The sequence below is a fragment of the Mirounga angustirostris genome, unplaced genomic scaffold (genome assembly GCF_029215605.1).
Source record: "Mirounga angustirostris isolate CCGP_5_RB_7025 unplaced genomic scaffold, mMirAng1.0.hap1 SCAF_7, whole genome shotgun sequence".
Lineage (NCBI taxonomy): Eukaryota > Metazoa > Chordata > Mammalia > Carnivora > Phocidae > Mirounga > Mirounga angustirostris.
This window is the reverse complement of record NW_026991715.1, coordinates 89,525,305-89,551,250: the sequence shown is the minus strand read 5'-3', so window position 1 is coordinate 89,551,250 and position 25,946 is coordinate 89,525,305. Positions and strand designations below refer to the sequence as shown.

The 25,946-nt window shown below is 47.5% G+C and overlaps 1 protein-coding gene across 2 annotated transcripts; it reads right to left on the bottom strand.

Moving 5' to 3' along the window:
- Positions 1-807: 807 nt before the first annotated feature.
- Positions 808-22,968, bottom strand: LMAN2 (lectin, mannose binding 2). Of its 2 annotated transcripts, none has more exons than XM_064596500.1 (8): positions 22,535-22,968; positions 22,247-22,365; positions 10,730-10,847; positions 9,600-9,679; positions 9,290-9,451; positions 9,080-9,194; positions 6,005-6,124; positions 808-4,404 (listed from the first exon to the last, which is right to left on the bottom strand). In XM_064596500.1, the coding sequence occupies exons 1-8, from the start codon at positions 22,728-22,730 to the stop codon at positions 4,247-4,249; spliced, it is 1,068 nt and encodes a 355-aa protein (XP_064452570.1). In that variant the 5' UTR covers positions 22,731-22,968; the 3' UTR covers positions 808-4,246. The 2 variants fall into 2 exon arrangements, with proteins under 2 accessions (XP_064452570.1, XP_045756355.1); XM_045900399.3 differs by having other exon boundaries at positions 1,556-4,291; positions 22,535-22,963.
- Positions 22,969-25,946: the final 2,978 nt, after the last annotated feature.

Genomic DNA, 25,946 nt, shown 5'->3' with positions numbered 1-25,946 from the left:
TTACTTTACACTCTATTTATTTCACCTGATATCCCCACCAGACTAAGTTCCATGAGGAACCGTAAGTTCCTTTTACTCTGTTGTGTCCCAACGCTTTACACAGCGTGGGGCACACAGTGAGCACATCAGTATTAACCTGCAGTCCAGAGAAGACCCCTACACATTAGAAAATTTGACATATACACGAAGGAGAGCGGCAGGGCTGTTCTTAGCCTCAAATAACACAAAACAGGACTCACGGTAGTTTGAGCAAATACAAATTTATTTTTTACATAAAAGCCCAGTGGTCAGGAGTCCAGGGCTGTGGCAGCACCTCAGTGATGTCCTAAGGACCCACAGTCCATCCAGCTCTGGTGTTCACTTCCGCCCCGGTGGTCACAGGGGGCCTCTGCACCTTTGGGGGTCACCCCCACATGCCGGCAGGAGGAGGGGTATAGGCAAACAGCCACACCAGCTATCTACCACTTTCTACTGAGAACCTCCTCACAGCAGACTGCCTCCAGCATCTCAGCCGGCACAGAACCACCCTAGCTAAGAAACTGGAAGATGTAGCTGAGCATTTAGCCTTCTGGCCATGGAAGAGGAGGAAGAGGAGGGAGCGGTATCCGGAGTGCTTGACTCAGTGGTGCTGTGGCCCCTTTGGAAGGATGAATGTCAGGAAATGTGTTGGGACAACTGGCTAGACATAGTGGGAAAACCAGATCCCCACATCACACCCTACACGAAAGTTAATTCCATGGAGATTACATACTAAATATGAACAGCAAAATTTTTAAACTCTGGGGGGAATAAAATTTTTGAAAAAGATTAGTGAATGACATTAAAATGTAGACTGTACATCACCTGACATCATTAGAAAAGCAAAAAGATAAGCATCCTGAGAGGTATCTGCAAAGCACACAACCTAAGGATCGCATGACAACTCGTACATATCCACAAGGAAAAAGGGAGGGGCAAAAAAATTAAACCACCATGGAGGAAATACAAATAGATCTTTGAGGATAACAAAAATCCTCAACCTGTCTAGTAGAGAAATGCAAATTAAAACTTCTACACCTATCAGACTGTCAGAAAGTACACACTGACAATAGGGAGTGTTAAGAAATGGGCAGAGGGAATCTCTGTCACCAGGATAGAAGAATGGATACAACCCACTCCGGAGAGCAATGTGACATCAGTCCGGCAATTCCTGCACACTTGTGCCTGGATGGAGTCGTGCTCAAAAACAGAGCAGTATTCTAAGAGCAAAAACCTGGAAACCATCCAAACATCCAGCAATGGCCAAAGGTAGAAACTGGAGTCCACTCATGCCACATCTTGAGCTACATGTAACGCAAACATTCACAAACAATGCTGAATTTTAAGATCCGAAGAATACATCTGTGTACCACTTGTCATTTTTAAAATGCAAGATAATACTATGTATTTACTGATACATACCTCTACAGTAACATTTTTAAGAAACACTTAAAAAAAAAAAAAACCCAGAATCCGCAACAATCACCTCCAAAAGGAGGGGCACTTATTTAGGGCAGGGGACAAAGAGGGATGCAAGTGTGTCAGCAATGTTTTATTTCTCACGTTGCACAGCAGGTACAGGGATATACATTTATATTTATCTTTCATATGATGAAATTACTCACTCTATTTTTAAATGCACGTGGCAAAAATGTAGATTACAGCAGCATGATCCCACATGTGTGAAAAAGCAGATGTGAGAGCACACATCGAACCTTCTAGGGAAACACCTCCAGGCATGAACTTTGAAAGGGATGCAAAGGAGACGCTCATAGCCCAGAACAGACCACAACCACTTCAATCTTGGCCTTCAAATCACTGGTCTAACACCTGCTGGTTCCCAAGCCTATAAACTCATCCTACCCACCCAGCATGGTTGTTTTAAAACAGCCCTTGCCCTGCTGCCCCCCACCCCCAAAAAAACCCTGCCCTTGCCCACACCTCACTTTTTATTTTTTTATTTTTTAAAGATTTTATTTATTTATTTGAGAGAGAGCACATGAGAGGGGGGAGGGTCAGAGGGAGAAGCAGACTCCCTGCCGAGCAGGGAGCCCGATGCGGGACTCGATCCAGGGCTTCCAGGATCATGACCTGAGCCGAAGGCAGTCGCTTAACCAACTGAGCCACCCAGGCACCCCTCACTGACTTTTTAAACCTGAACCAGAGAACACAGAGAACTAACTTTCATTCTCCAGGTGACTCCAATGTGCAACCAAGGGCCAGAGCCATACGGTACAGGATGCCAATGTGCCTCACAATTCAGGAATTCACGGAAGGCCCAGACAGGGCCAAAACTAAAGGCCAAGTATGACGAGTGTGGTGCTGACGACGATGTTTGTAGCAGCCATGGGGAGTTCCAGACCCCAGGCCTGAGCCGTTCATGTCAGTGTGGACACGGTGCTCCCCGAGGAGGGAGATGGTCAGTGAGACAGGAGCCACCCAACCTGGTGGATTTCCGGTGTCTGAATGGGTTAAGTGTTGTGGAGAGAAATGAGTTAATACAGGTCACCCGCTCAGAACCATGCTTGGCATATAGTAAGCACTCAAAGTTAGCTACTTTTCAAGTAAAGAAACAGTTTTGGAGAAAGTGCTCAGTAAAATATTTCAATAAAGATCATGTTTACTCTTACAGCTTCATGAATGGGCTCCCAGCCCCATGAGAAGGAAACGCAGCTCAGACTTCTCTGTCACCGTGATCTCGTAATCTCTCGTCTAACCTGTGAAAGATGAGTCCTATATATGCAGGGGACACATCAAGAAGGACAAGAGACCATGAATACCCGATCAACGAAGAGATCAGGAGAGTGAAAGATTAACAGGAAAATAAGTTCTTACTCTTCACTTCATACACTTCTGTCAATTTTTTATGAGAATCTAATCAAGAATGTAAATTACAAAAAGCCTGGGTACAACAGGAAGACAGGGCTGCTCTCGCTTTTAAGATGGAGACTCAAATGTTATTTAATTTTGAGTAGGAAGATGCTGACGATGGTTCTGGAATGGATGAGGACACTGTTCTGTGGCAGGGTCAAAGACATCCAAGAGCAGTCTGGAGAGCATAGGCAGGCCATGGCCAAGATGGACAGACCTGTGAAAGCTGCCAGATAAGGGTGCTTTCCCTTCAGCTGCTGGCTTTCTTCCACTCCCTGTGCCACCTTTCTCCCCTCAAGGCACCCAAAGGGAATACTGACCCCAGCCTGTCCTCCTGTACCCACGAATCCCTTCCAGATCTTCCTGAAGGACCCTTAGCCAGAGTTCCCTAGAGTTCACTTACACTTAGGTCACACCCTCCATGTGGTACCCCACATTCTCCCCTGGCTGCAGCCTTTCACCCAGAGGCTCAGAGCACATGGGAGATGGCACAGGGCCCCATCCCCATGACCCCAATTGCTATGTGACACTGGACAAGTTTCACTTGACCTCCTAGAGCTGTGCTTCCCCACCTGGGAATGGGAGCATGGCACTTGCCTTCTGGGGCTGCGTGGCAGGGCCGAGGGGTGGAGGCTGAGAGCTGTAAAGCACTGGCCACTTGGAAGTTACTTGAAGAAAAAGAGAAGCAAGCCCCTTAGGACAATCACACAGCTGAGGTTGGTTATTTCACTTTATTTAGCAAATGGTTGCACTCTGAGCCCTACACCAAATTGCTCCTCCAGCCTCACTCAAGGGTCTGCCTTGGGAAGAAGCTCAGAGGGCAACCAGGAAGGCCCGGGTTCCCCAGTCAGCCTCCTCTCTCCACCAACACACCCTGCACAGAACAAAATCACTGCTCGTGTCCTCAGGCACCCACCCCAATGTGGTTGGCCCTCCAGTGTTCAAGAGCCACCTGCCAGGGCCCAGCTCCAGGCACAGACTCCTTCCTGCTCCTGAGATGCTGGCATCAGGCAAGTACCTCTGTCCCCAGCTGTGGGGTGCCAAACCCTATTCCCTAGCCCTGCAGCCTGTCCCTGCTGGGCAAGAAGCAAAATGTACGAAAATACTTTTTTAATTATTTCTTTGAAACGGTTAAGAAATAAGGTCGTCTTGTTTTTCTTTTACAATCCCAGTAAAAAAGAAGTTCACATTAGTGCTGGAGCCCAAAACTAGGCCCTTCCCCCGGGCAGAGCATCGGCCACTCAGTAGAAACGCTTGTTCCGCTCCTGCCGCTTCTGAAACACTACGGCCCCCACCACAGCGCACACGATGATGCCCAGGAGCGCACAGAGCAGCAGCAGGAACACCCGCCACCCCGTCAGGGGCCCGCTGCGGAAGTTTCCAGTCGGGTCATCCACATTGTCTGGGGGAGAAGAGAGGGGGAGCTGAAGCAGCAAGTGGAGGTGTCAGGCGGGCTCCAGGAGACAGGGGAGTCCGATAGGACGGGGCAGAGTGACAGACCGCAGCCGGCCAGCCCTACAGGGGGATGGATGGAGAGATAATCCCACTGGGACTGAGCTTCCCAGGGATCAAGGCCCCAGGAGCCTTCTGCTTCAAGAAGCTGGTGAAAACTGAATTCCTGGACTCCCCAGGAGAGCCTCAGTCTGCACAGGCACAAGATCCGTGTTCACAAGCCCCATCCCAGCCCCGTGCTGGGGTCCAAGGTCCCCCTCTGGAGAAACAGCTCTGGCCAAAGGCTGCCCTGACTCACACCTGGATGCATTCCATGGCTCCTAGGGGGTCTCCCAGCCACCGCTGCCGCCCCCGGCGCCGCCCCCCCCCCCCCATCCTTCTGCTCCAGCCACACCACTTCTCTGCCTGCTAAAACCATCAACAACTCCGCTGGGAATGAGGCCTTGACACATGAGGTATCTCCTGGAATCCCAGTCACACTGGGATGGGGAACTCATGATCTCCCTTTTATAGGAGGCTGACAGCAGAAACTGACTTTGTCAAATTCATCAGTCTACGGTGAAGGGACTGGGGTCTGGACTCATGTCCTTCTGCCCTGTGCAGCCTGGGCCCTGTTCCTGCCACTTGGCCTCCCTCCCCAGCCACAACCCTCCACTCCTTACTGTGGGGGCTGCTTGGGGCCTGGAATGCCAGCCAGGAGCCAACTTACATCCTCCTTTCCCACACAACCTGACCAGGGCAGGTCTGCTGACCCGGTCTTAACACCAGCCTCTCTCCTCCTCTGCCTCAGTCAGTAGACTAAGGCCCAGGACAGCACCTAGCCCATGGTTAGCTAGGCACAGAGTAGAAGCTCTGGAACTATCTGCTAAAGGAACGAAAGGATCAACAAGTCTGCAAACCAGTTAATCCCTGCCTAGCCAACCTCATGGGGTTGCTGGGTAGGTCAAAGCAGATGAGGTCTCTGAAAGCTCTCAGCAGCCAGAAACACTTCAATCAAAGGCTGCAAAAACAGCGGTGTATGGTAGGGTGTGTTTAGCCTGAGATGTTTACAAGTAATCTGAATCCTAAAACAGTGAGGTGTCACATAAAATGCTGGGTTTCACTCCCGCTCCCGCTCCACATGGTGACCTTGGACTAGGCTGAGAGGCTCCTCAGTGCCCCGACCCTGGCCCACAGGCACAACTTCAGGGTTCTTGGGGTGGATGTCCACACTCACAGGAGTTTCAGTTCAACCAGAACCCTTGCTCTGTGAAGACAGACTGGTGGCTAATTAGCACCACGGGAAGAGTCTGAGCTTTGGGGGCTTTGCAAAAACTTAAGGTCAAATCTTGCCTTTACTTGTTTCTGAGGAAAGCTGGAGTATCAGTTCCCCTGGCTCGTGGCAGGACCTACTGCCCAGGCCATGCACCAGTTGTATCAGAATGCCCTGCACGCCACCTACACCAACAAACTGCCCCTCTGGCTTTACTGGCCATTTACCCAGCACCAAGCACTGGCAGAAGCAGATGCCAGATGTTCTCATATCTACTCATTAGCACTGACTGCTGATCCAAGACCCCAGGCCACAGCCACAACCGGACCAGGGGAGAGCAAATGGACCACAGGCACTCAGCCAAGCTGGCCCCTCCCCGACCCCAGGCCAGGATGGGCCTCAAGCATGTACCTTTGGGTGACTTGAGGAAATTAACGCTGGGCTCAATCTTGGTCCAGTCAATGTTCTCTTCTTCAGGAGTGTGTTCTACCATCAGCTGGAACAGCTTCATGGAGATGATGTCATGATTGTCTGCAGGACCGAGAGTTAGCTTATAAGGGGCACAGAGCCTGCCTTAGGGCCACAGCCCATCCCCCCTCCCCAGAGTGGGGATGCTGCTCCAGTCAAGGAAAGTAGCCAGGCCCCCAGAGAAAACCCTGCTCCTGCCTACTGAGGGGCCTGTTTTCTTCCCAGTGACCTCCAGCCACCCCCAGCAGGCGGTATTCGAGGGGCTGGAATACCTCTAGAACTCAACAATAAGAGGAGGCAGAATGGACAGGGAAAAAAAGCATGGGTTTTACACTCAAAATCACCCGGGTCTAAATCCTGAGTCAGTTTCCTTGTTTGTAAATCCGGGTGATAATCTCCACCTTGCTTGGTTAGCATGGCAAGAAAATGAGAAAGTACATACAAAGCAAAAGACATTGCCCAGCAGATAGTATGTACAGAAAAACCCTGCATATTATTCTATGGCCAGTTGAGAAGCCTGATCCTCCCAAGGGGCAGGCAGGTAGCTGCTAGGCACTCCTGTCAGAGACCCAAGAACAGGATGCGAATGAATGACTCCACTACAGCTGAGGGCTAGGCCCCAATACATAGGCAGTGACTGTCCCTGAGGAGACATGAGAAAGGCTCAGGTCTAACCAGTTTGGGCAGAAGAGAACCTCTGCTTGACACTAAGTGATCACCCCATTTTGAGATGGGGAGGTTCAGAGCCGAGACAAGGGTCCTGGTCCCTTGATTCTAGTATCAACTCAGCTAACAAGCGGAACCTGAGGAAAAGCCTCATGTCAAAACTCTGGAGATTGGAAAAGGGAGAGCCTAAAAGCAAGGAGCTGGGTCAGGCAGAGCCATGAGGTACCTCAGAGCCGAGTGCGCACAGCCCCGGGGGCCCAGGGACAAGTCCTAACTCTGAAGTCCGACGGCAGTTCCCATCTGAGCTCTGCCCTTCCTAGGTCTGTGAACGTGGGGAAATCCCTTCACCTCTCAAACTCCCCACAGTGTCAGGTGTATAAAAGGGAAAAGAGGCCGCTTCGTCACCTGACTGTGAGACGCCTGCTGCAGAGGCTTGCGTTCACAAGCCTCTGATGGATGGCCAGGCACGACGACGTACACAGCCATCTCCAGCCCTCCTCCCTGGGCCTCTCCAAACAGCCCCGGAGAGCAGCCACCGCCACAGATCTGGCTTTGTGCCCAGAACCTTCTCCTACAGGCTGAAATACGATCAGGCGAAATTCCAGATAACCTGAGGGGAAAGACTGTGGTGGAACCCTAGATGAAACAGGACTGACAGCCAGCTGATAACTGACTACCAGGTCATCCATGAGCAACTAATGATTCCCTGAAGCTGGGTAGCAGGGGCAAAGGGACGTATTGGACCATTCTCCCCACTTTGGGGTATATAATTAAAATATCCACACTAAAAACTTTAAAACCCCAAACAACGACTCTCTGGGTACCAAGTGGACCCAGACATTTCCATGAAGGGGAGGCTCCTGGACAGTGGCTGGATTACAGGCCCTGGAAATGTCCATCCTGAGGATAAATAAGTCCTTTGTCTGATTCTTTACAGTTTCCCACTTCTTTTTAGCAGGAGCTGGTCCTGGGCCTGGTGCCCTCTGAGGGCCCTGATGCCTCCTGAGTACCATGGCCAAGGGTCACTATCAAGTGTCACCCAGGCCCAGTGGTCCAGCAAAGCTTGCAGAGGCTGGCAGCAGCCCAATGCTTATGGAGCACACTGTGAGCCAAAAAAGAGCCCTAACTTTATGAAAGTGAAGGGGACCCTTCGGTGAAGGGGACCCGGTGAAATAAATTATATGATAGATTTCAAGATAGTTAAAATGTTATAAAGAAAAATAAAGCCAAAAAAGGTGATAAGGAGTACACAGGAGACTGGTGTATGCATGTGCAATTTTAAATAAGGGAAGTAGGGGCACCTGGCTGGCTCGGTTGGTAGAACATGCGACTCTGGATCTTGGGGTTCTGAGCTCAAGCCCCACACTGTGTGTAGAGCTTACTTAACAAAAGTAAATAAAAATAAAATAAATAAGGGAATCAGGGAAGGCCCCACTGAGGAAGGGACATCTGAGTAAGACCTGAAGGAGACAAGAGTGAGGCACAGGTACAAAGGCCCGATGGAGGGCACTGGTGGGTCTGAAGAATAGCTGGGGGTGATATAAGGGAGTAGGGAGTCATGAGTCACAGGGGATGGGGTGGGGGAGGCACTGGCACACAGGGCCCAGCGGACCACTACTAGGACAGACAGTGGCCTTGACCCTGCAGGAGACAGAAGTGGCGAGACCTCACTTGAGCTTTCACGGAATCATTCTGGCTGCTGAGCTGGAAGAGACTGTTGGGGGCTAGTGTGGAAGAAGGGGACCACATGGGAGGCTCACACAGTCATCCAAGTGAGTGAAGACGATGGCCTGGACCTGCCAAGTAGTGACAGTGGGGAGAGAAGTGGTCTGCTGCACTGAGAAAACAAGGCCAGCAGGACTCACCAAAAGATGAGAGGTGGCGTGTAAGAGAGAAAAGAGAGACTGGAACAACACCAAGGTTTTTTGGGCTGAACAACTAGAATAACAGAGGTGCCATTTATGCCTCGGTGGCAAGATGTGGGCTTCAGCTGTGGGCATGTAAAGGCTGAAATGCTTGTTGGGTATCCAGGTAGAGATGTTGAGCAGGCTCTTGGTCACATAGGTCTGAAAGGTCTCAGCTGTGACGCAAAGCTGGGACTCTGCAGCATCTGGATTCAAAGCCCCCCAGTTGCTAAAGAGAGGGGAAGATGGCTGAGGGAGTGCTCATGGAATAAGCCCCAACTGTGCCAACATTCCCAGATGCTGGAAAGTGGAGGAAGAAACCCAGGTGCATGTGTACCCAAATGAAGGGAGTTCAAGAAGGAAAAGTGATCAACTACATCACAAGCTTCCAACAGACCAGGGAAAGTCAAGATTGAGACTTAATGCCTTGCTCAGGTCAAACACTCACCGGACAAGTCTCCAGTGCCTGCTGAAGCTCCAAAGTAGTAGCCGGTGGGCAGGCGCACTCCTGTGATGTCGATGCAATTCTTCCACTCATTCTTGTCCTCTAGGTCAGTCATCACCTGCAGCCAGCAGCAAGTCAAGTACACACCAGGCCCAAGCCTGCCCACCTCCCCAAGCCCTTACAGACAGAGCTGGCCCTGGCCCGCCTGCTTACTGTGAGACGGCCCCGGGAGTAGCGCACCGCCAGGAAGGTATCGTGATCACGGTTACGGAAGTCTGCCGTGCAGCCCGCCAGCTCGGTCCAGCGGCCATCTTTGCTATGGTCGTAGGACAGGGAGCCATTGTTCACCATCACCGAGACGTACGGGAACACACGCTGAGATCGAGACACCAGTTAATCCATGGCCAGTCCAGCCTGGGGGAAGCCCCTTTTGTGCCAAGACCAGGGAGAAGTCCTGGCCCCCACCTCCCGGCCGACTGCCCAGCTCTTCCTGTCCTGCCTGAGGGAGAAAGCAGAGGCATACCTCTGTGGTCTCATCGTTGGGATACGTGTCCAAGAAGATGGCTAAGCCATGGAAGTTGTCTTTGCTTCCAAACACAGGCCCTGGAATTAAAAGGAGATGCTCTCGTAATGGGAGATACTGGAGTTGTCCCCTGGGTACCTGAAGGACAAAGTAATGCCAGTGTAGGTGGGGGCAAGAGAGGTTAATCTGTGGTCATTCACCCAGGAAAGGGAAGGAATCTCTAAGGGAGGGGAGGTGTCAGGGGTGCAGCAAAGAAGACTCAAAGTCTGAAACCAGAACTGTTGAGGGGACAACACCTGGCCTTGTACTCTGACATATCTTGTGACAAGAGGGCAGAAAGGACCCCTACAAAGGAAACCCCATCCTCTAACCCAGGGGTCAGCAACTTTCTGTCAAGGGCCAGAGACGAAACATTTTAGACTTTGCAGACACACATGGTCTCAGCCACATAGTCTTGTTTTTGCTTTTTTAAAAAATGGTAGAATGATGGGGCACTTGGGTGGCTCAGTCAGTTAAGCATCCAACTCTTGGGAGGTGGCTCAGGTCATGATCTCAGGGTCCTGGGATTGAGCCCTGCATCAGACTCCGCACTTAGCTCTGCTTCCCCTCTCTCTCTCCCTCTGCCCCTCCCCCTGGCTCGCACATGCTCGCTAGCATGCTCTAGCATGCACTCTTGCTCTAAAATAAATAGGGCGCCTGGGTGGCTCAGTTGGTTAAGCAACTGCCTTCGGCTCAGGTCATGATCCTGGAGTCCCGGGATCGAGTCCCGCATCGGGCTCCCTGCTCAGCGAGGAGCCTGCTTCTCCCTCTGACCCTCCCCCCTCTCATGTACTCTCTCTCATTCTCGCTCTCTCAAATAAATAAATAAATCTTTAAAAAAATAAATAATATAATATAATCAAATAAATAAATAAATCTAAAAAAAAAAAAAAAGTAGAACAGTAAAATCCTTTCTTAGCTGGTGTACAACACCAGGCCACAATGGGGTACAAAATTGAGCTGCAGGATCCAGCTATCCCTCTTCTTACAGAGACACTTCCCAGAGCAGACTCGAGGTCCCGGGTTTCCTCAAAGAGGAGCAGCAGGACCGAGGGTGCAGAATGCCCCCACCTAGACAAGCGCCTCCCTACCTGGCACAAGGCGGTCCCGGGTGTACCACAAGGCAATGCCATCTCCATGGAGATTCTTCTTCCCTGAACCATGGACTTTAAAGTGGACATGCATCTCCCAGTCCTTGAGGAAGCAAGGCTGCAGGGAAAGCAGAAAGAACTGCTCAGAGCTCCCCAGGCTATCCTGCCAGCGAGAGGTGACCCGGCACAGGCCCGTCTCCTCCACTGAGACTGGCACTCCTTGAAACAGGGCCAGGCAGCAGAGTCACAAGTGCCACTGACCAAGAGACACCCCACCCCCTGGCATTCTCAGCAGGAAGGGAGGGGGCTGCTGGGCTTCCCAGGTGGGGAGGAGGGGGCCACACAGTGTCCCAAGGCTGCCTGAGGCCCAGACTCTGCCCATCCTGGCCCTAGTCTTCTCTTGGGTCTGGACACAGGTTCTCACTCTTATGATTCACTTTCCTCAACACCAGCCAAACCCATCAGCCATTTCCTCTCCATCCCCACTGCTTCTGCCCCAAAATCTTGTGGAAGGATTACTACCCCTATTTGGGCCACGTATTTTACAAAAAAGAAAACTCATTCGGAGACAAAATAACTTTCCACAGCAGGTTAAGTGGATGGTCTTGATTCACACCCAGATCTATCTCAGAAACTTGTGCTGTGTCTTGACCTTCAAGACTTTAACAGAAAGTGCAGCAACTCTTTTCTGGTCTCCCACCCCTACTGTCTTCCCTTCCAACCACACTTTCATGCTGAGAGACTCAACCCCAGGTCTGGACGCCTCCAAACCCCAAGCTCTTGGCCAGCACCCTTCCTGCCTCTTACAGACCCAGTCCAGCTTCAGTGTGATGGCATGACATGGCTGGGGGGGCTGGAAGGGTCATGCTCTGGGGTCTCTGGGTTATTGTGATGTGAGAAAAGGCAGATATTCCCTGGCATTCAGGAACACAAGGTGCAGAGCAGGGCACTGTCTACAGTAAGGGGAACAGCCTGGCCTCACCCACCAGGAAGTTGCTCGTGAAAACTAAGGTGTTGACACATACTGTGACAAGAATCCACTTGGGGGAAGTCTACATATGGGGATGTGAGCAAGTGTTTAAACAAAGGCCCATTAGAAAAGCAAACTAAAACAAAATGTCGTTTACTTATCAGATTGGCAACTATTAAAGAGATCATTAATGCCAGTGTAGAAGAGGATGGAAAGAAACACATGCCCTCAAACAACCAATGGGACTGTAGATGCTCCCATCTTCTTGGGGGCAATCTGGTTGTTGCAGCTTTTTAACAGACCATGGTAGATCCATAAGCCTTTACATTTGAAGATATCAAAGATATTAAGAAAAGTAAGTTGCAAAAGTTCCTTTTTTTAGAAAAAGGAATTCATATACAGAGAGAAAGAAAAAAATCAAAAGAACATGGACCAATATTAACGATACGTGACTTTGGTAGGGGAACTACAAGAAATGTTTACTTTCTAGATCTGAATTTTGTATAATTAACATAGTTTTTAAAAACTCAAAAATAGAAAACTTTATATCCTCTCTTGTGTGATCTGGCTTGGGCATTCACTGATTCATCAGACTTACTGTTCTGGCTCTGGGAACCAAAAACCAAGGTGATGAGACCCAGCTCCAGCCCCTGAGAACACAGCTGGCAGACACCTAACCAACAGCTTGCAAGTAGTGTGAAATCTTGGCCTTCCCAATTCTCGGCAGTTCACTGGCTCTGGGAAAATCTGCAGATTCTAGAGGGGACAACTGAGAGGTGGTAAGACCAGCTCTCAAGGACAGATGAACAAAGACTCTGACACCAAGGCCTACTGAGGGAGCGGAAGGCCTGGTGAACCACCCTTGCCTTGGGCTGGGACCACAAAGACGGCAACCCAAATAAAAGAGTGAATGAGGAAAAGCCCTCCCAGGGGCGGTTGCTCAGCTTGAGCTCTCTCATCCCTTAAAGTAGATTAAAGTGACTCACCTAAGCCTGAAATTTTTCAACAAACAATCTTACAAATACAATATCTGGCATACAATAAATAACCAGGCACAAAAGACAAGTTACCAACAAAAACGAAAAGGGAGGGAGGGAGGAAACAGACTGATGGTAACTCCAGATTCTGGACTTGCAAATAACTAGTTTACTACATTCAAGGAGATAAAAGACAAGACTGAGAACTTTGGAAAATAACTGAAGTTTTTAAAAACTCACCTCACAAAAAAAAAAAATCCAGAACTAAAAGAATAACTGAAATTAATAATGTAATAGACGGGCTTAACAACAGATTAAAAACAGATGAAGAGAGAACCAGTGATCTCAAGGCCAATCAGATAGATAAAAATATCCAGGAAGAAGCACAGAGAATGAATGGTAGACACAAAATTGTCAATAAGAGACAGTGAGAAACTCTAAGATACATATAACTGGAGTTTCAGAATGAGAAGTGAGAGAACAGGTCAAAGGAATATTTAAAGAGATGTCCACGTACTTACTAAAACTGATTCAAAAACATTATGCCACAAACCTTAAATCTTACAAACCAAAGGAGACAAAAAGAAAACCATACCTAGGCACATTAAAAAGGGAGAGAGGGAAGGAGAGGGAAAAAGAAAGTCTTAAAAGCAACCAGAGGGGGAAAAAAAACACAAGATTATCTTCAAAGGAACAATTAGCCTGTTATGGGGCTTCTCAACAGAAACACTGGGAGCAAGAAGACAACAGATTGAAATATTTGGAGTTAAAAGAAAATACCAACCAACACAGGATTCTATACTTAGCAAATGTTATCCTTCAAGAATGAAGGTGAAATTAAGACATTTTTAGATAAACAAAAACATTAAAACTGTCTTTCATTCATCAGAAAGAAGGAAAATTATCCAGATCCAGAGTAAAGTCAGAGATTCAGGAAGGAACAAAGAGCAACCAATACAGTAAATGTGGGGGTAAATAAATATTTGACTGTATAAAATAATGTTTTATGTGACTTAAAACAGAGAGGACTAAAATAAATGACAACAATGGGGTAAATAAAGTTAAAGTAGTCTCAGATCTTTGCATTGTCCAGGAAGAAGGTACACATTATCATTAGACTTTGGTAAAATATGGCTGTGTGTTTTAAACTCCAGAGTAATCACTGAAAAATCAGGGATCAAGCAAAGAACTTTCAAGCTAGCAGAAGACTAAAAATGGAATAAAAATTAACCAACCCAAAAGAAGTCCAGAGAGAAAAATGAACAGAGAATGAGCAGTACAAATAGAAAATAAATAATAGGAAGGTAGGTAAAACCAAAATCCGGGACACCTGGGTGGCTCAGTCAGTTGGGTGTCCAACTCTTGGTTTCAGCTCATATCGTGGTCTCAGGGTGGTGAGATTGAGCCCCGCATCGGGCTCTGCGCTCAGTGCAGGGTCTGCTTACGACTCTCTCTCCCTCTCCCTCTGCCCGTCCCCCTTTCTATTTAGATAAATAAATCTTTAAAAAAAAAAAAATCAGTAATTATCATAAATGTAGATGACTACATGCTGACAAGGCTACATAAGATCGCTCTGTATTATTTTTTACAACTGTATGTGAATTGGGGTGCCTAGGTGGCTCAGTCAGTTAAGCATCTGCCTTTGGCTCAGGTCATGATCCCAGGGTCCTGGGATCGAGCCCCATATCGGGCTCCCTGCTCAGCAGGGAGTCTGCTTCTCCCTCTCCCACTGCCCCTGCCCCCTGGCTCATGCTCTCTCTCTCCCTCTCTCTTAAATAAATAAAATCTTTAAAACAAAACAAAACAAAAACCTGTATGTGAATTTACAATTATCTCAAAATGTTTATTTTAAATAGTAAATAAAGGATCAAAGATAAACTTAAGAGCTAAAACTATAAACCTCTTAGAAAAAAACACAGGGAAAATGTTCACAACATTGGATTTAGCAAGATTTCTTGGACAGGACACCAAAGCACAGACAAAAACAAAAAAATAAAGTGAATTTCATCAAAATTAAAAATTCTTGCACATCAAAAACATCAAGAGTAAAAAGACAAACCACAAAATGGGAGAAAATATTTCCAAATCATGTATCTGATAAGGGAGTAGTGTCTCCCAAATATACAGAGAGCTCCTAAAGTTCAACAATAAAAAAAGAAAAAAAAATTTTTTTCAAAATGAGCAAAGGACTTTTTTTTTTTTTAAAGATTTTATTTATTTATTTGACAGAGACAGAGACAGCGAGAGCAGGAACACAAGCAGGGGGAGTGGGAGAGGGAGAAGCAGGCTTCCCTGCTGAGCAGGGAGCCTGATGCGGGGCTCAATCCCAGGACCCTGGGATCATGACCTGAGCCGAAGGCAGACGCTTAACCGACTGAACCACCCAGGCGCCCCGTCAAAATGAGCAGAGGACTTGACTAGACATTTTTCTAAGGTAGAAGATAAACACATGGCCAATATGCACATGAAAAATGCTCAATGTCATTAGTTATTAGAGAAATGCAAATCAAAACCACAAGACACTGCCTCATACCCATTAGAATGGATGACTATCATAAAAAAAAAACAAAACAAAAAAAAACCCAGAAAATAAGAAGTGTTGGCAGGGCATCTGGCCGGCTCCGTGGATGGAGCCTGTGACTCTCGATCTCCAGGTTGTGAGTTCGAGCCCCAGACTGGGTGTAGAGATTACTTAAATAAATAAATGAATAAACTTAAAAAAAAAACAAAAAAACAAGTGTTGGCAAGAAGTGGAAAAACTGGAACCTTTGTGCATTGCTGGTGGGAATGTAAAACGGTGTAGTTGCTGTGGAAAACAGTATGGCGGTTCTCAAAAAGTTAAACATAGGGGCACCTGGGTGGTTCAGTCAGTTAAGTGTCTGCCTTCAGCTCAGGTCTTGATACCAGGGTCCTGGGATTGAGCCCGGCATGAGGCTCTGCTCTCTGCTCTCAGAATTCTCTCTCTCTCAAATAAATAAAATCTTTTTTTTTTAAGATTTATTTATTTATTTATTTGACACAGAAGGAGAGATAGTGAGAGAGCACAAGCAGGGGGAGCGGCAGGCAGGCAGAGGGAGAGAAAGAAGCAGGCTTCCCACTGAGCAAGGAGACCGATGTGGGGCTGGATCCCAGGACACTGGGATCATGACCCGAGCCAAAGGCAGCCACCCAACTGATTGAGCCACCTAGGCACCCCTCACATAAATAAAATCTTCAAAAGAAAAAAAAAAGTTAAACATAGAATTACCATATGACCCAGCATTTCCACTTCCTAGGTATATACTCAAAATAACTAAAAGCAAGGACTCAAACACTCATGTACACCCATGTTCACAGCCCATTACTCACAACAGCCACAATGTAGAAACAACCCAGGAGTCCATCAACAAATAAATGGATTAACAAAATGTGGTAAACACACACAGGAATATTATTCAGCCATAAAAAGGAATGAAGTACCGATATATGCTACAACATGAAACTTGAGCTATGCTAACTGAAATAAGCCAAACACAAATATTCTACGATTTCATTAAATGAGGTCCCTAAAAGAGTCAAATTCAGGCAGAAAGTAGACTATTGGTTATCAGGGACCGTGGGGAACCGGGAATGGAGAGTCACTGTTTAATGAGTACCGAGTTTCAGTTTGGAAGGTCAGGAAAATTCTGGAGATAGACTGTGGTGATGGTTGTACAACAAGGTGAATGTACTTAACGCCACTGAACTGTACACTTAAAATGGTTAAGGTGGTAAATTTTATGCTATGTATATTTACCATGATAAAAAACGTTTGTGGAATTTTCTTTTGCATGTGTGCAGATACATAAATACAATAATCAAATAATTTTTTTAGATAGCCATTACATTTTTCAACACCATTTAAATGCCAATGAGAAGCCTACTGAAGGGAAAGTTTTCATAAAGGATTTAAAAGTGAAAAAAAAAAAGGTTAAAATGACCATTTGTTATGTGTTTTACCACAATAAAAATAAACCAATAATCCCCCGAAAGCCTAATTATATGCTCTTTACGGGACACAACTCTAAAACATGAAAAAAGGAAAAGGATAGAAAAGATATAGCATGCAAATGCTAACCAAAAGCAGGTTTGTGCAGCTATACCAATAACAAAGTTTAAAAGGGGACTTTTTAAAGATTTTTTATTTATTTATTTGACATGAGAGCGAGCGAGCTCGCGCACAAGCAGGGGGAGTGGCAGGCAGAGGGAGAAGCAGGCAGAAGCAGGCTCCCCGCTGAGCAGAGAGCCCGATGTGGGACTCGATCCCAGGACCCTGGGATCATGACCTGAGCCAAAGGCAGATGCTTTACCGACTGAGCCACCCAGGCGTCCCTAAAAGGGGGCTTTTTAATGACAAAAATATTTAATGAACAAAAGAGTTCATTTACCAGGAAAATTTTGGCCTCAAAATCTATAAAGCAGAGACTGACAGAATTACAAAAGTAAAAGCAAATCCACAAAGCAATTTTAACGCACCTCTTCAGTGATTGATAAAAACGAGCAAAAATGTCAGGAAGAATACAGATATTTGAACCCAATCAGCAAATCTGACCAAGGACCTAAATGGCACAATGCACTCAACTAGCTGAGAATCCACATTCTTTGCAAACACACACAGAAAATTTTCCAAAAACCCGACCATTTCCAAGACTCAACAGACCTCCAAGGATGGAATAGCTTGTGTTCTTTCACCACGATAAAATCAAACTAGATATTAATGACAACTTAATTTTTTCATAACTAGAAAAGCCTTCATGTTTGGAAAAAAAAAAAATGTTAAATATATCTCACCTCTATAAAAGCCCAGAAACCAGATTCCAAATGGTCTCTTTGGTGCCCAGGAGTTTTCTGCACCTGGGAACAATGCACTGAGCTAAGACCCCAAGCTGGTTCAAGGGGTGCCTCCAAGCAGAAGGGCAACTGTGAACAGGGAGATGAGAAAGGAACACCTACTCTCCTGCCCCTGGTATGGTTCATAGGGAGAGGAGTTTCTGGAAAGGGTACACAAAGAAGCTGAAACCTGGAAACTGATTCCTACAGGACAATCCAGGCCTTAGAAAGTCTCTGCGTACGGCAGATTGAAGACTGCAGATCAGTGGAGGGAAATACCAAGATAGAGACAATATAAATCCTCTGAAGGATTTTAAGCAGGTGCAGGTGAGGTACCAGCTGGAACGGATTTAGAAGCTGCTTTGGAGACAGAACGTGACACGGCCATGGTTTTCCACCCTCGCTGCAAAGCTGAGCCAACTGGGGAGCTCAGCAATCTTAACGCCCTGGCCCTCCCTGGGGCCAACTAAATCAGAATCACCTGGCAATCACAGAGCATTTTTACAGTTCGTGGTTTCCATGTCTTTGCATGGAAAGGCAGAGCTAATCAAATAGCTTATACATCATGACACATGTTGATGAAAGATCACCACATGATTTGGGGTTTGTAAACCTAAAGAAGTTTAAAATATTGAGTAACTCTGCTATAACAAAACTCCCTGCATCTCCATTACTATCTAAGTGAACACAAATTCTGAGCATTCACATCTATAAAAACAAAAAGCAGAAGTGGTGCTGAGAGGGGTGCCTGGGTGGCTCAGTCGTTAAGCGTCTGCCTTCGGCTCAGGTCATGATCCCAGAGTCCTGGGATCGAGCCCCGCATCGGGCTCCCCGCTCCGCGGGAAGCCTGCTTCTCCCTCTCCCACTCCCCCTGCTTGTGTTCCCTTTCTCGCTGTGTCTCTCTCTGTCAAATAAATAAAATCTTTAAAAAAAAAAAAAAAAAAAAAAGAAGTGGTGCTGAGGCCTGTCTTATTCTGACAATAATATCCATCCAGACAGGGATGGAGGGACAACAGTTTAGTGGGATGCATTCAATAAATTTTTACTTTTAAAATAATTATCAAAAAATTGTGTAATGCATTTATTTTTACCAACTGTGTATTAAAAATTATATTACCCCCAAAATATTAAAACTTAGTTTCAAGGTCCCAAAAAAGTTAAAAGGTTTAAATTATTACATTTTTTTAGTTGCAGAGGAATGGGACAAGTTATTCAGTAAGAGATTTTCAAGCACTAAATACACTGCATAGAACAAAATTCTGGGTGGGATGAAATGAAAATACAAATTCAAAAAAAAAAAAAACCTGATGTATAATTTGGGCTGATTCAGTGTTTAAAACATACAGTGGATAGCAAATTGAAATATTTAGATTCCACTGAATACACTTAAGAGTACTGAACAGTTTCATTTTTTTTAATTTTTTTAAAAAGATTTTGACAGAGAGAGGCACAGCGAAAGAGGGAACACAAGTAGGCGGAGTGGAAGAGGGAGAAGCAGACTCCCCGCTGAGCAAGGAGCCTGATGTGGGGCTGATCCCAAGACTCCCGGATCATGACCTGAGCCGAAGGCAGACACCCAACGACTGAGCCACCCAGGCGCCCCTGAACAATTCATTTTAAGATTTAGGGGCGCCTGGGTGGCTCCGTCAGTTGAGCGTCTGACTCTTGATTTCGGCTCTCAGCCCAGGTCATGATCTCGAGGTCTCACTCCCCCGCTCAGTTCTCAGTTTGCTCAGCTCGGAGTCCGAGGAAGATTCTCCCCTCCCCCTCTGCCCCTCCCCCCACCGGGGTGCATGCGCTCTCCTTCAATACAGTTACGTACACAAAATCTTAAAAAAAATAATAAAATGGGGGCGCCTGGGTGGCTCAGGCGTTAAGCGTCTGCCTTCGGCTCAGGTCATCATCCCAGCCTCCTCGGATTGAGCCCCGCATCGGGCTTCCTGCTAGGCAGGAAGCCTGCTTCTCCCTCTCCCACTCCCCCTGTTTGTGTTCCCTCTCTCGCTGTGTCTCTGTCAAATAAATAAAATCTTAAATAAATAAACAAACAAATAAAATGGCAATATTTAAAATATGCTGGAAACTACATCCTTTACAAATACTTAAACTTAAGAAAAGCAATTCTGGATACCAACTTTTAAAAAGTGCAAGAGGGTATGTACTTTCAGACAGTACATCAGCCAAAAAAGCTTAAATTCCACCCTGCAGCCTCCACACAAGGCTCAAGGTGGGGCCCAATCAGCCCCATGGGCTTCCCTCTGTCCTGTGCTCCAGCCACTGGACTCTTGGGAGTTCCAGTCACCTTGGGGCCACTCCTTGGTCTGAACCATTCTACCCCAAAACAGCAGAAGCTATGTCTTCTCTGCTTGGACAATAGCAGGTGCTTAGGAGTATCTGCTAATTCAGTGCCCCTCCCAGAAGTGAGGACAAAGAAAAGTTCAGAAAGCACCTCTCCAGTCAAGTAAAGGAAGAGATGGTTCTTGGGAAACAATAAGCAGAAAATTCTAAGAGTTCCAAGCAATTTCTTTCAAGAATTACAGGAAACACGCCAACCCTTTCAAGAATATCTGCCGGGCCAAATAGGAAAATCCCCAGAAGTGAATGGAGATGTGGGGAAAGGAAGAGAATTAGAGTCCAGACTGAAAATGTGATGAAGGTTAAGTGCAGAATTCTCTCAGCCTTGTGACATCACCACACCACTGACAATGCCAACCAACAGTTACCCACAACCATAATTAAGTTACTTGTAACTGAACGAATTTCTAAAAGTTCCAGAACTATTTGTACCTTACTTAAAAAATTAAAAAATTAATGACATATTGAACTCACTTCCATAAAAAATGTAATCCTACATTATAATTTTTAAAAATTATCTGAAAGCCCCAGACAGAATAACGTGACAGTATGTGACGCGGGGGAGAGAAAGTAGTTAATGAAATACTGAGTGGGTGGCACTCAAGCTGAGATATACCAGATGAGAAAGAAGCAAGCAGGCATGAAGAGCCAGGAGGCAGTGTCCCAGAGAGAGGGAACAACAAGTACAAAGGTCCTGAGGCAAGAAGGCAGCCAGAGAGGCTGGAACAAAATAACCAGTATAAATGGAGATGCCAAGCACCAGGAGCCAGACTGTGTAGACATAATGCTTGTTTATCCTCTTCGCAGGAGACCCCAGGCTCTGAGGATAAGAGTGAAAGCTAAAGAAAGTAACCCAGAAGCCCCTAGCAGAAAGGAGGAGGAGCAGAAGGGACAGGCAGCTGAGGCAACACAAGGACAGTGTGGGCTCCCAGAACTAAATGGGGAAGCCATCCAGAATGGACCAAAGAACAGGGTGATGGAGAAAAGTAGGACAATGGTCAACAGCTTAGGCCTACGGGAATAACTAGAATCAGGCAGGTTGAGGTAGGAGCAGCTTCCTACCTGTGACCCAGCCCCAAATTAGTCCCCTTTCCTAACCTAGACTTTCTCAGTGTAGAGTCTGTGTAGCAACTTATCTTGGCCACTGGTCATGTATGACATGCCACTGACACTTGAGGTTCCCTAACCTCTGGAGTAAAGATCACAAAAATTAAAACTGCCCACAAGTCCAGCTCCTCTATACCACTGATGACAAGACCCTCCGTGAAGCACTGAGGAAGTGGACTAAGTCTGCAAGTATTTCTTTTTTTTTTTTCCTAAAAATTTTATTTATTTATTTGACAGAGAGACACAGCGAGAGAGGGAACACAAGCAGGGGGAGTGGGAGAGGGAGAAGCAGGCTTCCCGCAGAGCAGGGAGCCCAACGCAGGGCTCCATCCCAGGACCCTGGGATCATGACCCGAGCCGAAGGTAGACGCCCAACGACTGAGCCACCCAGGCGCCCCCTCTGCAAGTATTTCTAAGGGATTCTTCCACTGTCCAGAGGGAGGGAAGGGGTCATGTGTAGCAAGTGAATTGCTGGGCTTAGGTATCAGACAGATCAGAATTTATTTTTTTTTATTTTTTTATTTTTTTTAAAGATTTTATTTATTTGACAGAGAGAGACACAGCGAGAGAGGAAACACAAGCAGGGGGAGTGGGAGAGGGAGAAGCAGGCTTCCCACTGAGCAGGGAGCCCGATGCGGGGCTCGATCCCAGGACCCCGGGACCATGACCTGAGCCGAAGGCAGACGCTTAACGACTGAGCCACCCAGGCGCCCCAGAGACAGATCAGAATTTAAATACTGATTATACCATTCACTGTGTTAGCTCTGCATAAAGCCATGACAGTCATCAACTTCAAACAGCCTGTTTGAGAATTAAATGCAGTAAGGCATTTTAAGTTCAGTGCCTAACACACACAAAATACCCAATAAAGATTCCATCTGTCCCATTTATCCCACTATTGACAGAGTTGAATTCAGACAGCCTGAGAGCTCCAATGCTTAGTAGCTATGCGACTTTGAGTAAGGCACTTTCAACTGAGCTTTAGCTTTGTCAGTAAAATGGAGATAACATCACTTACTTCACATGGCTTTCAAAGAAACTAAATGAGAAAGGTGTGAAGTGTCAGGCACAGCTCCTGACACACAGTAACTTCAGTAATCATTCCTGGTAACTTCAATAGTCACTGGTGAGTGCTACCAAGATGAGGAAACCTTGGGTGGTGGGGGGCGCAAGCCTTCAAACCAAGCGCAGGTCTGTGGTGCTGCGGAGACTGGGAGTAGTGGCTTACTTAAGGGTATACCTAGCGTCCTGGGAGCCACTCACCTGGTGGTTCCAGATAGAGCCCTCTTTGCTGCGCTCATCAGGGGTCAAACGCACGTACTGGCTCGTGAGTATAGTGCTGCCTTGGAAGTCCCAGAGGGGCATGGAGCTGGAACCGACCCCTGTGGGCAGAGATGGGCGTAGACAGATGCGTAAGAGGCCATGCCAGGACTGGCCTTGCCAGAGGCAGGAAACCCACAAAGCTGCTTTGCTCGGGAGAAAGGAAACCCCTTCACCCAACCCTGTCCAGCCTCGCCCTCACCCTGCACTCATTCCCGCCCCAGGCCTCACCTTGGTAAGGCTTGATAAGCGAATGCTCCCGCTTGAGGTGTTCACTGTTGCCGTCAGTTATATCCGCAACAACCGGCCCCAGCAACAGGAGAAGAAGTAGAGGTGCAGTGGGGCCAGGGCCGGGGCCGGGAAGCCCAGGCCTCCCCGGGCACCGCCGGCCCCAGCCCCAGCGCCAAATCCAGCCTTCGGCCGCCATTCTCCGTTCCTCTCGGCCACTTCCGCCCTAGGACTTCGGCCTTCCGGGTGTCCCATCTAATGTCCTCCGGCCGGAAACCCTTCAACCCAGTGTCACCGGGAAGTTAAAAAAGCAGAGCCTCGCAGCCGAAAGGAAGGCGGCTTTATTTACTGAGTGAGCAGCCCTCCAGCCTGGTCAAGTGCTGTTCCATCTCCTTGGCGGCTTCGAGGAAACTGTCGGCCTGCCTCAGCAAGGGGTTCCTAGGAGCGACAAGAGCCGCAACCAATCATGGAACAGCACGTTAGGCTTGTGAGCCAATGAGGAACAGAAGGGTAGTTTGATTCAGGGCAGCACGAAGGTCGTGTGCGTAGCTAGGCATGCTGGAACTCGTAGTTTTTGCGGGCCTTCCGCGCGGGCTGGACAGACGAAGACTATAACGACCTCGGCCACCGGCCGGTGATCGCGTCTCTGGAGTAACGTTTCCCAGTCCTGAGGGGAAAGAATTCAGAATGGAAGGAGGAGGCCTGAATTCCAACTCCCTCGCCCCTCGCTCTCACTGGGTGGCTCTGGCTAGCCTCTCTTTCGCCTCTCTGGTCCCACCCCTCTCCTAGCGTCACGCCTTTGGAGACGTAGAATTCCCAGTTGAGGGCGTACACTACTCCCAGCTCCGTGGCCCATGGAGTTTAAGCAGGAGGAGCCGACCCGGATCCTGTCCCGGACCCCAGTGACGGTTGGGACCCACCCGGATCCAAACCATGTTAGTGCCCGCCCGCTGCAGCTGGAAGCGGCCATGAATGGTCCAGAAAAGCTAACCTGTGGACCAGAGGTTAAAAAACTGCTGGCCCACAGCCAAACAGAGCTCTGTTTTACCTGCTCATGCTATACAATAATTTAAATACCGATATTTTTATCTTTTATTTGTATTATTTTAAATATTTTATTTGAGAGCAAGAGCGCACAAACCGGGGGAGGGGCATAGGGAGAGGGAGAAGCCGACTCCCCGCTGAGCAGCGATTCCCAGCCGCAGGCAGCCACTTAACAGACCCAGCCACCCAGGCGCCCATGGATATTTTTAAACGGACAGACTTAACATCAGAAATCCAAACTTCCGGTTTTTCAGAAAAATCTGGAGCTCCAACCACACTACGCCTACGTGGCCTTATAAAGGCCTTCCTCTGCTGAGCTAGCCTCCCCACTGGCCGCTAATTTATAGCACCTGCCCCGCCCCTCTAGCCATTTGAATTAATAACCCCTGTTACAGATCACGGGGTGGGAGGTGGAATCATTGGTTGGTTGCTCCTTTATATTGTCCAAGAATCTTCCCTTTTGAATGAGTGAACTTAAGATTAGTGCTGAGACATCTTTTCTGGATCACATATTTTTTATTAGCTTATTATTACTATGCTCATATATGTAGTACAGACATATAATACAACGAAAGTCCCCTGCCACTCCCCTCCCAAAGAGTATTCCCTTCCAGAGATTTATCTATAGCTATACAAACAAGGATATGTACCTTCCACTAGACCTCTAGGAAGGCTAGGGTTTTTGCCAGTTATTGTCACTTCTGAATCCCCAGCATCTGGAACCACACTTGGCACAAAGGAAGTGATTATTAAGTAATTAGTAAAAATATGAATATTTGTTCTAGAACCTGGAATTGGGTCATGAAGCATGAGTAGGAGTTTACCGGCAAGGGGAAAGGCATTCTCAGCAGAGGGAACAGGAGATGCAAAGGCCCAGAGGGATGCCTGAGAGCATATGGGATGAAAGCAGTTCGGAATGGCTGAGGAGAGATGGGGGAGAGTGTAGCTGAGGCCAGAACTTGAAGGGCCTTCAATTTCCAGCTAAGAAACGTGGCCTTTTTACAGAAAGCAATGGGATGGTTTTAAGCATGGGAGTGGCCAACATGGGTTTCTCTGGCTATGTTGAGGAGAAGAGATTGGAGGGGGGCTACCCTACCCAGGTGGGGAGACTGAATAGAATGTCATTATGGCCAGATGAGAGATAGCAAGGCCTGATCCAGGGAAGTCTCCAGAGGGAAGGGGGATGAGATCTCCCACAGGGAGACTAGATATCAGTAATTGATCCCCTGTGGAAAGCCAGGGAGAGAGAAGTTGAGAACAGCGTTCTGAGGGCTGGAGGGGAGAAAACTTGATAAGGACTAAGAGATGGGAAGTCCCAGGGTTGGCTGGGGTCCCTGGGGTAAAGATGTGATCAGAGCTGAAATTGGCATCCATAGTGGGGAGGTGAGGAGAGGAGAGGATGACCTTAGCAAGGGTCAGAGCCTGTAACAGGGTCTTTTTGGGGGGAAAGATGAACTGTTGGCACCTGGCCTGTGGGCAGCCCAGGTGCAGCTCCTGGCACCCAAGCATACATATTCACAACTTAGCAGTATCTAACTTGATGTATAACTTTGGGAACTCACTCCTCCCTGAGTCTCAGTTTCCTGATCTGTAAAATGGAAATAACACCACTCACAAAGAGGGTGTTAGGATCAAATGAAGTCATGTGGGGAGAAGACCCTGTAAACGGTGAAGCCCGCCATGAAACCTAGGCCCAGATCCATGGCACAGCAAATAGGCGGTCTCCGCTGACATCACGCACCCTAGAAACCCCTCCCAGGCACAATGCCATTGTCGTGCACCTTATTAAGACAATGCTCCAGGCCCAAAAGCAACCCCCAATACACATACCAAGTCTGACTGAATCCCTCTATCTGGGGGACCTGGAGCAAGGTGTCTGGGAAGAGGGGAGTCAGGGCCTGGTGAAGATGTATATTAAGTAGGGTAACACTAGCTGCTATCACAAATAGACTCAAATGTGTATAACGGTTCAAAGATTATTCCTCACTCATGTAACAGAGCAAAGCTAGTGTTCCTGGTTGATGGGTGGCTTCCCTTTGTGCCCTAATACAAAGACCCTGTCTCCTTCCTCCTGTGGCCCCACAATCCCTTAATCTCCTGCATCCAGCCAGCTAATGGTGAAAGAAACAATGTGGAGGGCACAAACTACATAAAAGTCTTGGCGCAGAAACGGCACCCGTCATTTCATTCACTTTTACTTGGTGGGACTAGTCACAAGGCCACACCTGACTGCAAGTGAGCCTGGGAAATTAAAGTTTAACCATGCACCCAGAGGAAGAGGACATGAACTCATGGTGAAGAGTCAGTCAGTTTCTGCCACCGAAAGGTTCAAGTCACAGCCGGGGAAGGGGACAGTAGGATAGAGGGTAGA

Bases quoted from the DNA above. Each gene is read 5' to 3' on its own strand.
- LMAN2 (XM_045900399.3), bottom strand. From the start codon at position 22,730: ATGGCGGCCGAAGGCTGGATTTGGCGCTGGGGCTGGGGCCGGCGGTGC. The intron at 9,680-10,729 runs GTAGGGAGGCGC...TTTTAATTCCAG, and splicing joins CCGGGACCGCCTTGTGCCAG to GGCCTGTGTTTGGAAGCAAA. The intron at 9,452-9,599 runs GTATGCCTCTGC...TCTCGATCTCAG, and splicing joins CCAACGATGAGACCACAGAG to CGTGTGTTCCCGTACGTCTC.